Source organism: Bufo gargarizans, chromosome 2 (assembly GCF_014858855.1).
Source record: "Bufo gargarizans isolate SCDJY-AF-19 chromosome 2, ASM1485885v1, whole genome shotgun sequence".
NCBI lineage: Eukaryota > Metazoa > Chordata > Amphibia > Anura > Bufonidae > Bufo > Bufo gargarizans.
The window spans coordinates 153,966,585-153,978,856 of NC_058081.1; the positions used below are offsets into that span (position 1 = coordinate 153,966,585).

Sequence of the window (12,272 nt, forward strand, 5' to 3'; positions counted from 1 at the left end):
TGTCTAAAGTTGATGAAAGGCAGGAAATGTCAGGTTCAACCAAAGTGATTGTTTTTTGGGTGAAATGTAACAATAAACAGTTGCTTAAGACAAACTGCCCATCATCGTCTGTAAAGAAATTAGCGTTAGTGGTTAAATTTTTCATCTCATAGTGGGAGGAAAGATCTTAGTGGAACAAAGATCTTTCTTTGAAAGAATGCTCCCATAAAGATTGCTCATATGTGTATGGCTGTGTCTGCAGGACAGTTGTTCACAAGATGATCATTCAACAGTTGTTCAACCATTGACCGACTGCTGTCTAATGTGTATGTCCTCCTTTAGTTATCTTCAGTCCTCTAATTGTAGTGTCTCTAGATAATATCAGGTCCTAAACAGCAAACTTCTTTCTATGGTATCAATATCGACTAAAGAATATGGACAGGAGTTGTCTTAATCAAAAACTCCTAATACATAGTTATGACATAATCATTTAATGGCATTGTAAACTGTAAAACCACTCTTATTAAAGGGCATCTGTTCACATGTGTTACTTCTGTCAGTCCTTGCTTTTTTCTGACTATGATCTTGCCTGTGCTTCTAGTGCATTGCACTGGGGGTTCTGTCCCAGTGTCTCAGCTACCAACAGCATCGGGACTATTCAAAGAGGTAGCAGCTTGGTAGTTCCCCCGCAACAACGTCTAGATCTCGGTATAGAGGTTCAAAGGTGAATACAATCGGACCATTAGGACAATGCCCTCAGTTCTGACCCAACGTAAGACTGGTTAGTTGGCACAGTGGTTCCCACAGAAATTCTCCATATAAAGTTTGCACAGCCAGTGCAACATGCTTGCCATTCCAAGGTATGTTTGTTCATGTTGGTAGTGCTGCTAGGGGTGGTAAGGTGGCCCAGTTTCTGCTGACCTTCAAAGGTGTTCCGCATTAATCAGATTCTTAGGTGTAATGGTGAACACACGAAGAGCTCACACTGTAAAATATATTCTTTGAGATGTTTTGGGTGGATAACAAATACAGATTAAATGAGGAGTGCTATAGATGCAGTGGACTACATAGAGCATAGCAAGGGTGAAGATGATGTCTCTGTTGGTATTACAGCTTCCTGCTCCCAACATTCATCCAACAGTAGCTGCGAACAGAAATATGTTTACTTACTGTATTTTATGTATGTATTTTTTAGGATTTTGAAACTTTTTAGTGGAACTAAAGCAAAATTGAACACTGCAGCTCCATATAGTGACGCTTTTGAAAGCGATCATTTTCTGACCAAAAAAAACTATTGACAACTTAGACTGCAACATTTTCAATCAGGTTGCTTGTCTATACACCAATTAAAGTTGACATTGGTTTCATTGGTGGTCACATCTATAGTTGTATTCAATACAATCCCAACTACATTATAAACTCCACTTGTCAGGTTAAACATTTCATATACACTTTTCAATTATACCTTTCTTATTTGTTAATGGCTAATAAGAAATTACAGTATGTATGTTACTATTATGCAACTGCAATTTTTAAAAATCTACTACTTTTTGACATGATGATTTTTTTTTGCACTCAAGTCGCCAGTATTGCTTTATACATGTGCAGATTTCCAATAATTCATGTTGTGTGAAAAAATTATTACGTGCGGAGCTGCCAGTAGCTGTTTGCTGTCATTGTCATAAACATCCAGACAGTTGAATGCTTATGGCTGATTAGTTGCTAGGGTTATGCAATTCCCCCCACGCTCACACACACAACAGACTCCCACTATTGTAATTGACTTTAAGATACACTGGTCTTGACTCTCTAGTATAGAAACAAGCCCTCTCTTATTATTCTGTGTGAAACATTAGTCTACACACCCAGTATCCTTCCTGTCTGATTGCATTTGATGTCTTACACTGCTTTTATATACTCAGTTAGTGGCTCCAGTATTCATTACTCTAGTTATAATCCTAAATGATACCTTTCGAGATTTTTAACTGTTGCATTACAGATGTGTCATCCTTTTCCTTTAAGAGACCTATTCTAATAATGATTCTGTTGACTCCCTTTGATTTATCCTTGCTCCTGAGAAAATACATGTCTCATAGCTTTGTTATATAAACATAATAATGCTATTAAATGACTTCAGACATCCAGAGACCATACAATTGCTCCACCTGCCCTTGAACTAAAAGAAAAGCCTATATGTATAATGTAATGATCAGTGGCATTAATACAAGGTGTCCCTTGACTATAAACCATAGTATATTTAATTTGTAATGAAATGCATGCATGTAGTTGTACTGTGTAAAGTAGTTATTTACATACTGTAGGTTGAAAAAGACATGTCTATGAGGTTTAGGATTTCTTAACAATTTGACCTAGAGGATGCAAAAATACCCTTTCTTAATGGTTCTTCCATTACTGCCTTTTATAGCGTATTTCGTAGTTTGACCACTGTAAGGTCGTCTTCACGACAGAATTGTCGTGCATTGATTCACCGCAGTGGATTGATTCAAACAGTACAGTACAGTACATGTGGATGGGGTTCTCAAAACCCCATTCACACATTTCTAAAGAATTGCATCCAGAAATCTGAGCATGCATTTCAATTTTCAATTTTCACAGTGAATATTACCTTTTTTTTTTTAGTTGAAATCTTTGACAATTGACAGTACAGTCCACTGCAAAATCTGCAATACGTGGATTTTCCAAGATTTGTGGCACAGTGGAAAAGTCTGTCACATGTAGGCTTAGCCTAACTGCCTTTCATACTTTGATGCTTTTATACAATCAGATATGTTCTTTTCCTATACACATGGGATATAAAAGCATTACGTTCTCTTCTAGACAGGTCCCTCTTAAACAGGTACCCCGTTGAAATCACAATGCAGTAAATACATCTTGAAAGCTGCATGGAGTTTTGTATTAAGTGGACAGTGTTCATATTCTCATCCATCTGCATGTTGCCCAATGCTGTATATTGAAAAGCATTTTCCTATTGGAATCAAACTATAGGCTAGGTCATCAACTGTATTAATTAAAACAGTATTTTCCTTAAGAAACTTTCATTATTATTTTTTTAACTACATTAGCCAATTATTTTCAGATTTGGAAAAGGGTCCAGCAAATTTATTTCAACAACTCCTCCAAAAGGTTAAATGAATATCAAATGTTTGTCTATGAGACTGAAACACTAATTTATCTTGGATTATGTGTATAAACTGGAGTGAATTATGACCATCACAGTATTATCTTGTTATCCAACTTTAAAGCAAACCCAGCTTCACAGTATTGCAATTGGTAAGAAGTGGTGAGTACTTACTGTAGCTGTTGTTCGGGTCTTGCGTACCCTTTACATTACCACGCTTATCAATCCACAGATACCACTGTGTTCGACAAAAAAGTTTTCTTATTCTTACATCACTCCCTTTCATAAATTCATAACTTCTGGTGTGTCGCTCAAGGCTGGAACAGTTCACATTTGCAGCCGTTTGCTCTGTAGTCATGTCATTGCAGGCTAGTGAGAGCGTGCCCAGTAGAAAGATAGTGTAAAGATATGGGATGTAAAGCAAAGTTGGCAGGATCCAAGTTAGTATCCATTTGCGCATTATAGTGCAGTGATCTGGGTTTTCATGAACATCATAATGAAACGTAAATCTCAGGTGGATCTGTCTTTCTAGGTCCAAGACCTGGTTGTACCCTTTGCTATTCGCTTAGATGAAACAACTCAGTTTAACTCCAGGCTTGTTTTACTGTCTCGTGTCTATGCCATAAACTGTGAACTTCACAAAACTGTTCTTTTTCCACGGTGTCCTCAGAAGATCAAAATGGGATAACCTTGGCAGCAACAATATTCAAGACCACTCGGACATACTGTTGAATGCAAATTTAACAGAACTGTAAAGACATGATAAAGTTTATAACCATCTAGACTGTTAAAATGCTTCGCCATTTATAAAAGTTTTCTTTCTAAAAAGTGCACCAGTGATACAGTGTAAACGAATCGGCAAATAGGTGTAAACTACACCAAAAAAGAGTAAAGCATTGCAAGTATGCAGTGTCAACCTGCCTGTCACTGACCTAACGTACATAGCTTTAGTGCTAAAATGATAAAAGAATACAGAGAAATGCTCTATTACTCAGCATAGTGAAAAGCTGTCTTTTCCAGACATGCCTTATGGACAGCAGCATGTGAGCTGAGCTGTCAAGAATGCTCTGCTCACTATGTACAATCTTACAGGGATCTTCACTTAAAAGTAGATTTTATTCTGTTACCTCAACCAGTACTTCTCCTCACTTCATGTAGAAGTAAAAGAAAAGGTTTGCTAGAGCAGAAGACAAATGATTCCTGAAATAGCAGAGATAACTTACTTATTCTCGAAGATAACAGCTGGATATATGTGTAGTCCATTTCTGCCGCCTGCTTTCTGCAACATGAGTCTGTTCTGACGAGATTTCTCAGCCCAGAAAGAACTGTAGTACAATCCTTAATGTTTCCATAAATCAAAGCGCAAGAGGGGTTTTCTCTGTGTGTCTGTGTTAAGTCTGTTGTTGTTCAATGCTTTTCGATAAATACCTTTTGGTGACCTCACTGAAGCAATTAGATCTAACCACTCAGCAGCTGAAGGCACGAAGAAGAGGGAGAAAAAAAGTTGTGTGAATCTCAGTCATCATGAGAGGGAGCTATGAGCATGTTTTATACTTTCGGCTGTGAGGACTGAGTAGCTGCAGCAGTATTCTGGGCAGATATATTGCAGAATTCTTGAGAATATCAAGATATATATATTTTTTCTCCCTCTTCTTCGTGCCTACAGGGGGAGAGAACAACTTTTAGAGCATAAAATGAAACCTATCAAGAGATTTAATGTTTTTAGTCAACCACAACTCTTTTTGTTCAGTTTTTTGTTCCGCGCTTTTTTTTCAAGTAACATGAATTTTCAATACATAGAAACAATTAAAGTAAAGATTGAAAAATCAATGCAATCATGGTGGTTCAATGAAATATTCTTTTCTGCAGGCGGGATCTTTGGGGCTGCTCTTTGTATGTGTTACGGACAGTATAAAGTATCATTGTCTATATTTAAAGACTGTGCATGGAGTGTGGAATTATAATTAGAGTAGACGGAGGAGTTTCCGAGATTAAGAACATTCCCAGGGTAAACCTGGTTCAGATCACAGTATCAGCTTCTCCTGTGATCCTGTTTGTCATTGCATGGTATACGTAAACTGAGATTGCACATTACATAAGGAAGAAGCTTTTAAAATACACACCACAGCTCTGCAACACAACCAGTGACCGCATATATCGCATATAGTGGTGTGGTCTACATAAGTAGTTATGTTTCATGCTGAATATTATCAACTTTTATTCTATTTTTACCTGCCCTAAGATTTAAATGATGTAGTAATGCAGGCCATTTCTAGAAAACGTAAAGTCCTAATGTGGACAGGTTTATTCCGTTGCGCTTTGCTTTTTGTGGAGTACAGTGACCTCAGAGTTTTAGCTAAAATAAAAAGTCAATGCTTATTAAATGATTTGCAAGCATACAGCAGCATTGGATATTCATTGCCTGTTACTTTATGTCTCCAACCACACTGTTGTCCTGCACATTCCACAGTTGTCGTGTATAATATATTGTTGTATATCTTATACAGTATATATTACTTAGGCCAAGTTCATGCTTCAATTATTTGGTCAGTTATTTCCTTCAGTTAGTCTGAGCCAAAACTAGGTGCAGGTCAGAAACACAGAACAGGTGCAGATCTCTGCATTATATCTTATCTCTGTGTAGGCTTAACTAGGGCTTTTAGCTTACTGATGGAAATAACTGATCAAATAACTGAAGTGTGAACTCAACCTTGGTAGTATTAATCATTCTGCAACAAAAGAAAATGTGACTGATAAGTGTCTTAGTACAGTAGTACAGAGCAGTAATTTGTCATAGTGATTGCATGGGCGAAGGCAAATTTGTCTATGCAGTAACCTACAGGTGGGTGGCTGTGCTATGTGATTATATGTGTTAAAAGCTAAGGTATACAAATGTGTACATATCCCAAAACTGAGCCCTAAAGTTCTTGACTAGACAAGTCCTTAGAAATGAAATGTAAGTCAATACCTTTTGGTGATGCTTCACTGCTACTTATCTTCCACATCACTTACTGTTTAGCTGAGCACCATCAGATGAGTGCTCTGATCTGTGGAGGTAGTCTTGAGTCCAAGGTAGTCTGAGACGCACTTCCTTTCTCATAATTGGCCGAGGCTGTCCCTTTCTGTCTCCTCTTTGCAGCTCTCCCTCTGCAGATTGGCTTCAATGTTTAAACACAAATTTATAACAGGCTCAGCAGTAAGTCAGTGCATAGAAAGCTGATTTGCATTACAGCAAGGGCAGAATGATTATAACGTACAGATTACTAAACTTTGAGGGAGAAATAGTATGCAAATCTCTCTTTCCAAAAAGAGTGGCAGTAGAGTCTCAGCTTTCCTTTCCTTTTAGAAAGAGAGTTACTTTGCATATCTTTTCCCAGAAGACCTTTGCCTGGCCGAAGAAATCGTACCCCCAGAATCCTGAAAAAGACCTCCCACCCAGGTAAGCCGGTTCTCTCTATTCTGGAATGATGAGGGGCAATTACCTCTAATCAACTGTTTGCAGCTGACGTATCATCTTGGCTATAATCCTAAATTATATCTCAAGGCCCGTTCAAAAAGTCAGGCATTGACTTATTGAATAGCTAACTTGCATCTGGAGGCATTAAACGCTCAGCTTTCTTTTCGTTTTGGAAAGAGTGGTGATCTGCTTCCTTTTTTTTCCCCTGCAATGGCGCATTGCCCTATAAGGCTTCTCTTTCTCCCCATAAGGGTAAATAGTAAACAGTGACAAAAGAGGACTGTTGGGTAGCTGCCACACATATACTGAGATAAATAAGCCTTAGTAAGGGGAGGCCTGTAGTGTCTCTTTAAAATCCACAACTTATTCTTCAAAAAGCAAGCCCTCATACATCTACCTTAATGTAGAATTAAAGGGGGATTCTGGTGATGTCAAGGGGATAACTATTCTACTGCTGGGACCCCCATGATCACCTGAATAGGGACCCCGTACACGGCGGATCCCCCCAAAATAAACAGAGAAGACAGCTGGATGTGCACACAGCCGCTCCATTCTTTTCTAAGTGAGTTCCAGAGATAGCCAAGCACTCTACTCAGCTATTTCCAGAGGTCCCATAGAAATGAATAGACTGGCTGCACGCAAGCACGGCTGGCCACTTCGTTCATTTTGGGAGGCTCCATGAGGTACTGGGTCCCTATTCCAATGACCATTGAGGTCTCATTGGTAGGACTCCCACTGTTCTAATAGTTATGCCCTATGGATATCCTATGGATGGGGAATAATTTTAAACAACCAGAATACTCCTTTAAATGGGTTATGTCATGACTGATGTAAAAAAATGAAATCAGACATCATTTCATACATGACAGTCTCTTTCTAACAAAGCTAGAACTAGCCCTGTTCTTCACATTGATCCAGAGATCTCCCCATTCATTGTTCCATGTTATGGACAATGCTTGTGGAACCATTGTATCAACTAACTGGTTTGGTGTTGGTTTAAACCTAAGGGCATTGTGCTGTTGGTCCTCTGGTATTCACCCTTTATCCCTACCCCATACAGGGATCTGGACTTCAGCGCAGGGATGCCACCAAGCCGTTACCTCTAGGAATACTTCTCGTGTAGTTGGCAGCTGGGATACTGGGTCAGAACCACCAGTGCAAGGCACTGGAAGCTCAGGCAAGATCATAGACCGAGCCAGGCAAGGACTGACAGGCATAACACTATGAATCCAAGACAAAACACAGACAGAACCAGATGGTGGACAAGCAGGCAGGGAACATGTAAAATCCACGGTTCAGGGTACAGTTCAGACATAGCAGATACATGTGCAGAAATGTAGGAAGACAGAACAGGTACAGAACTCTAGGAGATAGTTCAGACACAGACAGACAAAGCAGGTCTAGATACAAAAACTTGGCTAGGCAGGTCAGACAAGAACTAGAACTTAGGAATCATTTGGCAAACAGAACCAAGACCGAATTCAGACATGCACAGAATAGACACCAGAGCTTGGCAACAGAACTTGGACTGAATTCCGACAAAGCAAGAAAGTGCAAAGATCCAATCGAATCAATGTTGCACATCCAGGACAGGTGGCAGAACTCAAGAAACATATACCAGACGGACTCAGAACTATATAGCAGACTTAACAAACTCATTAGTCAAACAGATGCAGACACAATACCAGGGAACATTAACTCTTGCAATACAGGACAGAAAGCATATACAAGCAGCAGGGCCGTCTTTACCAAGGGGCAAAAGGGGCAGCTGCCCCGGGCCCAGTTGCTCCTGGGGGGCCCAAGGAAGCTGCCTCTTGAGCACTGCTAGCCACTGCCCCGGGTGTCAGGCTGTCAGCTACACAGGGGGTGCTGCCATGCCATGCCATGCCTGTCGGCACTCCAGCCAGTGTACTGTGTCTGTGAGAGCTGTGATCTAGGACCTTAATGACATCATCACCATGTGACCAGTAACCTAGCAATATTACTGGTCACATGACTATGAGGTCATCACAGGTCCTAGCAGGAGTGTTGCTGCAGGAGAAGTTTGCCTTAACTGTGGAGCTTTTTTTTGTGAAGATTACATCAGGAAAAAGGTGACAGGGGCTGTTATGCTAATATACAGTAAACTACTGTAATGTGGGGTGCTGTATGCTGTGTGGGAGGCCTGTATACTGTGGGGGGCCTGTATACTGTGGGGGACCTGTATACTGTGGGGGCCTGTATACTGTGAGGGCCTGTATACTGTGAGGGCCTGTATACTGTGTGGGGCTGTATACTGTGTGGGGCCTGTATACTGTGGGGGGCCTGTATACTGTGGGGGGCCTGTATACTGGGGGGGGGGCTGTATACTGTGTGGGGGGCCTGTATAGTCTGTGGGGGGCCTGTATAGTGTGGGGGTCTGTATACTGTGGGTGCTGTATAGTGTGGAGTGCTATACTTCTGTACTGTATAGTGTGGGGGCTGTATCATGTATAGTTTGGGGTGCTGTATACGGTGAGGTGATATACTGCTCTACTGTATACTGTGGGGTGCTGTATACTGTGGGCTGCTATACTGCTCTACTATATACTGTGGGGTACTGTATAGTGTGGGGTGCTATACTGCATACTGTGGGGTGCTGGGGTGCACTGTAACACTAGGGTGAGCCGAGCCCTGGTCTCCTTCCTGCAGAGCAGTGCCCACTTCCAGCCTGAGCCCAGCTGCCCAGAGCACTGATCCTGAGCCGCTGGAGTCTTCAGAACTGGAAGTATTTACAGTCATTCACTGTACTCTACTAGGTGTGGATTTTTCTGTGTGTGTGTTGTGGTGGAGGGCGTGATTGCTAGGTTGTGGGAAGGCAGGATCCAGGGGGCCCAAGTAAATTTTTGCCCAGGGTCCAATCAATATTAAAGACAGCCCTGAAAAGCAGATATGCACAATTCACACCACAAATAACCAACACCAGGATACACGGAGCTGTGACAACATGCTTTCAACATGCATGCTGCCAACACTGGTGCGCACAGTACAATGGTAACAAGTTAAACGCCATAGTAACATTCTAATTACTCCGCTATGTTGGTGACAGTTGAAGATTTAATATAAATGCATCCGACCATCTCAGTGAGGTGGACAGGAAAATAAGTTAAGAACAAATAACAGCTGCACGCTTTTTGTCCAGCTGATTCCTGCCATTCTATGCCAGAACAGCCTGCTGGAGAGGACAGCCGCATATGTGAAACTAGCCTTTAATTGCCTGTAGGGTGTGTGTGCTAAAGGTGAATCAGATGATGAACTCCATTAAGGACTGGAAATAATGACTGTATTGCGCTGTGGAATATGTTGATGCTATATTAGCAACAAGAATAATAAAGGTAACAAATAAAAACATTTTGGTAAATTAATTATTGAATATTTCAAAGTTCTACAATACAGTGTATATACTGGCTTCAGAGAGGATATTCACACTAATAAATGTTTCCCACCACAGACCTTTATGTGGGATGTGCCATTAATGTGCTATTTTTGAGGACATAACTGCTGGGTTTTCCATTTATGGTGAGAATGGGGTTGTCTTTTTCTAGCAGTCTCTGTGACTTTCGGCCTAGAACATGGAATGGACACCCCTGTTCTCAGAACTGTTCAGTGCTATATGTTTGTATTCCACTTATTTTGTGCTGATACAGTTGAAGGAGTTTTTCTATTTTACTGCCTATAAGGATACTTGGTGTTTTGCAATTAGTAAGCAATTTCCTCATGTTTCCAACAGTAGTTGAAAGTCAAACCCTATACTGACATTAATAATAACCCTTTCAAGAATGATGTGCAAGACATTCTAAACTTGCATACAACAAATGGATGACCGTGCCACAGCAACAGGGACTAAGCATGGGTGATAAGCGACTATGCAAATGTATAATAATTCTGAGGGCTGTCAAAAAGGCACAGCATTGTTTATATTTGGTAACAGTGCTTTAAAGGGATGAAGTTGTCATGAAGGTTTTAATGAATTTTTACCAATATTTTAAATGGAAGTTGTTGCCACTGGTCCAACTTCTCTAACCCCTGCCATTTAGCTGTTATTACCAGAGGAAGCCACATCTACCCATTCATTTGCCATCCAATGGCCACAACAGGATAAATGTAACTTTACATAGCGTTTTCATGAAGTGTGACTCTCCTACAGAGGGGGTTTCTAGGATCCTCCTTTATGATATCCATATACACTAATAACTATGGGCTGTCTCCATGAGAAAAACTCTTTTAACATTTTTATTACAGACGCCATGAATATTGAGCATAGTCTCTGGTTAGATTAGTAAATAAGAAGACAAGCTATTCATCTGTCTTCTCCATGACTGAAAGCATTAGCTAATTTTATTTTATCATAACTCAATGTGTGTTTCATAATCACCTTTTCAATTTGTCTTACATAAGCTGCCTAGTGAGTAGTAGTAGTGCCATAACTGTTTGTCCTTCAAAGCAGCAAAGGATTAGAGACCAAGACAGGTTTTATGCTCAATTTTTTTTTAAGTGTGAAGGGGAAGACAAAAGACTATTCTCATTCCCATGCATAGCCAAACTATCCTCATTTTTCAATTCCCTGTAAATTCAGCCACCCAAAACACCTGGACCACCCATGTCAAAGCTGCTCCAACAAGAGCTGCTGAGGTAAACTGAAGTGACGCATTATAGACCATGAAAGTAGATAAGGACAGGATAACTTTACTAGTTGTTCTGGTGTCCTAATGGTATTTTGTGGTGCTTTACCTTTTTAGGAAATGTCTGTTTCTTTTCTTCCCTGTTGAAAATATTAAACAGCAAATAAATTGCTATTCTCCTATTTTTCTACTAGTTTGAAATCATGCAGTTTTCTATCAGTGTACTAATACTAATCATGACAAAAACATATGTCTAAGATAAATTAAAAATCCAAACATTCATGTGTTTATGATATGCAGATGTATGTATTATATGTTGACTCTGGGTACTATTATTGTCACGAGGGTGTCAAGAGCCACGTCTGATTCCGTTATACCCGGGGTCAGGAAGTCGCAGCGGGTGGCTGCGCGCTCTATGTCTAAAGATCACGTTGTTTCTTAGTGTTTGTTTTCTGTGTTTGCCTTGCAATCCTTTTTGTCTCACTCAGGGATCCGTAGCTTCTCCTCCTCAGCTGTTTCTTGTCTGCCACTCCCAACCTCCTTATATTCTCCTCTCACACTTCTCTAGTTGCCAGTTATAGAGCTTCCTGCCTGGACTTCTATACTGACCCACTGGAGCTGTGAATCCTGGTTGTTGTTCCAGAGTGCTACCCTCCGGATCCCTGTTGGGCTTTTTGTTGTCTCCTGTTGTCGCCCACCTGGGATTATATGTTGAGTCTGTATTGTCTGTCCTCCCCTTGGTGTTTTCCTTTAGAGCTAGTGGTGCGGACTAGTGTTCCCACCGCCCTGTTCACTATCTAGGGCTCATCTTAGGGAAAGCCAGGGTTTTAGGCACGTGATCGGCGTACGGGTGAGGAACCCGTCTAGGGACGTCAGGGCAGCCAGGTGCCAGCCGCAAGGTGAGTCAGGGGTCACCACCTTCCCTCTCACTTGGGCAGGGCCTTCCTCTTTCCCTCCCTCTGTGTCACGTATGTGATAGTCACGCCGATCGTGATATTATAACTGGCACTTATTTTTTGGGAGAAAAACTATGGATCCTATTGCTGCTTTGGCAAAA

The 12,272-nt window shown here is 40.8% G+C and overlaps 2 protein-coding genes across 3 annotated transcripts in view; one reads left to right on the top strand and one right to left on the bottom strand.

The window, feature by feature from the left end:
- FGF7 (fibroblast growth factor 7) overlaps positions 1-4,652 on the bottom strand; it is a 54,246-nt gene extending 49,594 nt beyond the window's left edge. Inside the window, exons 1-2 of one of the 2 annotated variants that reach the window (XM_044279617.1) lie at positions 4,342-4,652; positions 3,293-3,843 (exon numbers count right to left, since the gene is read on the bottom strand). In XM_044279617.1, coding sequence (XP_044135552.1) covers positions 3,293-3,578 — 286 coding nt within the window. In that variant the 5' untranslated portion in view covers positions 3,579-3,843; positions 4,342-4,652. Of the gene's footprint in view, positions 1-3,292; positions 3,868-4,341 lie in introns of both variants that reach the window. The other variant, XM_044279618.1, reaches the window with a different exon arrangement.
- The window catches only part of FAM227B (family with sequence similarity 227 member B), a 529,618-nt gene that overhangs the window by 260,105 nt on the left and 257,241 nt on the right, over positions 1-12,272 (top strand). The window lies entirely within an intron of this gene.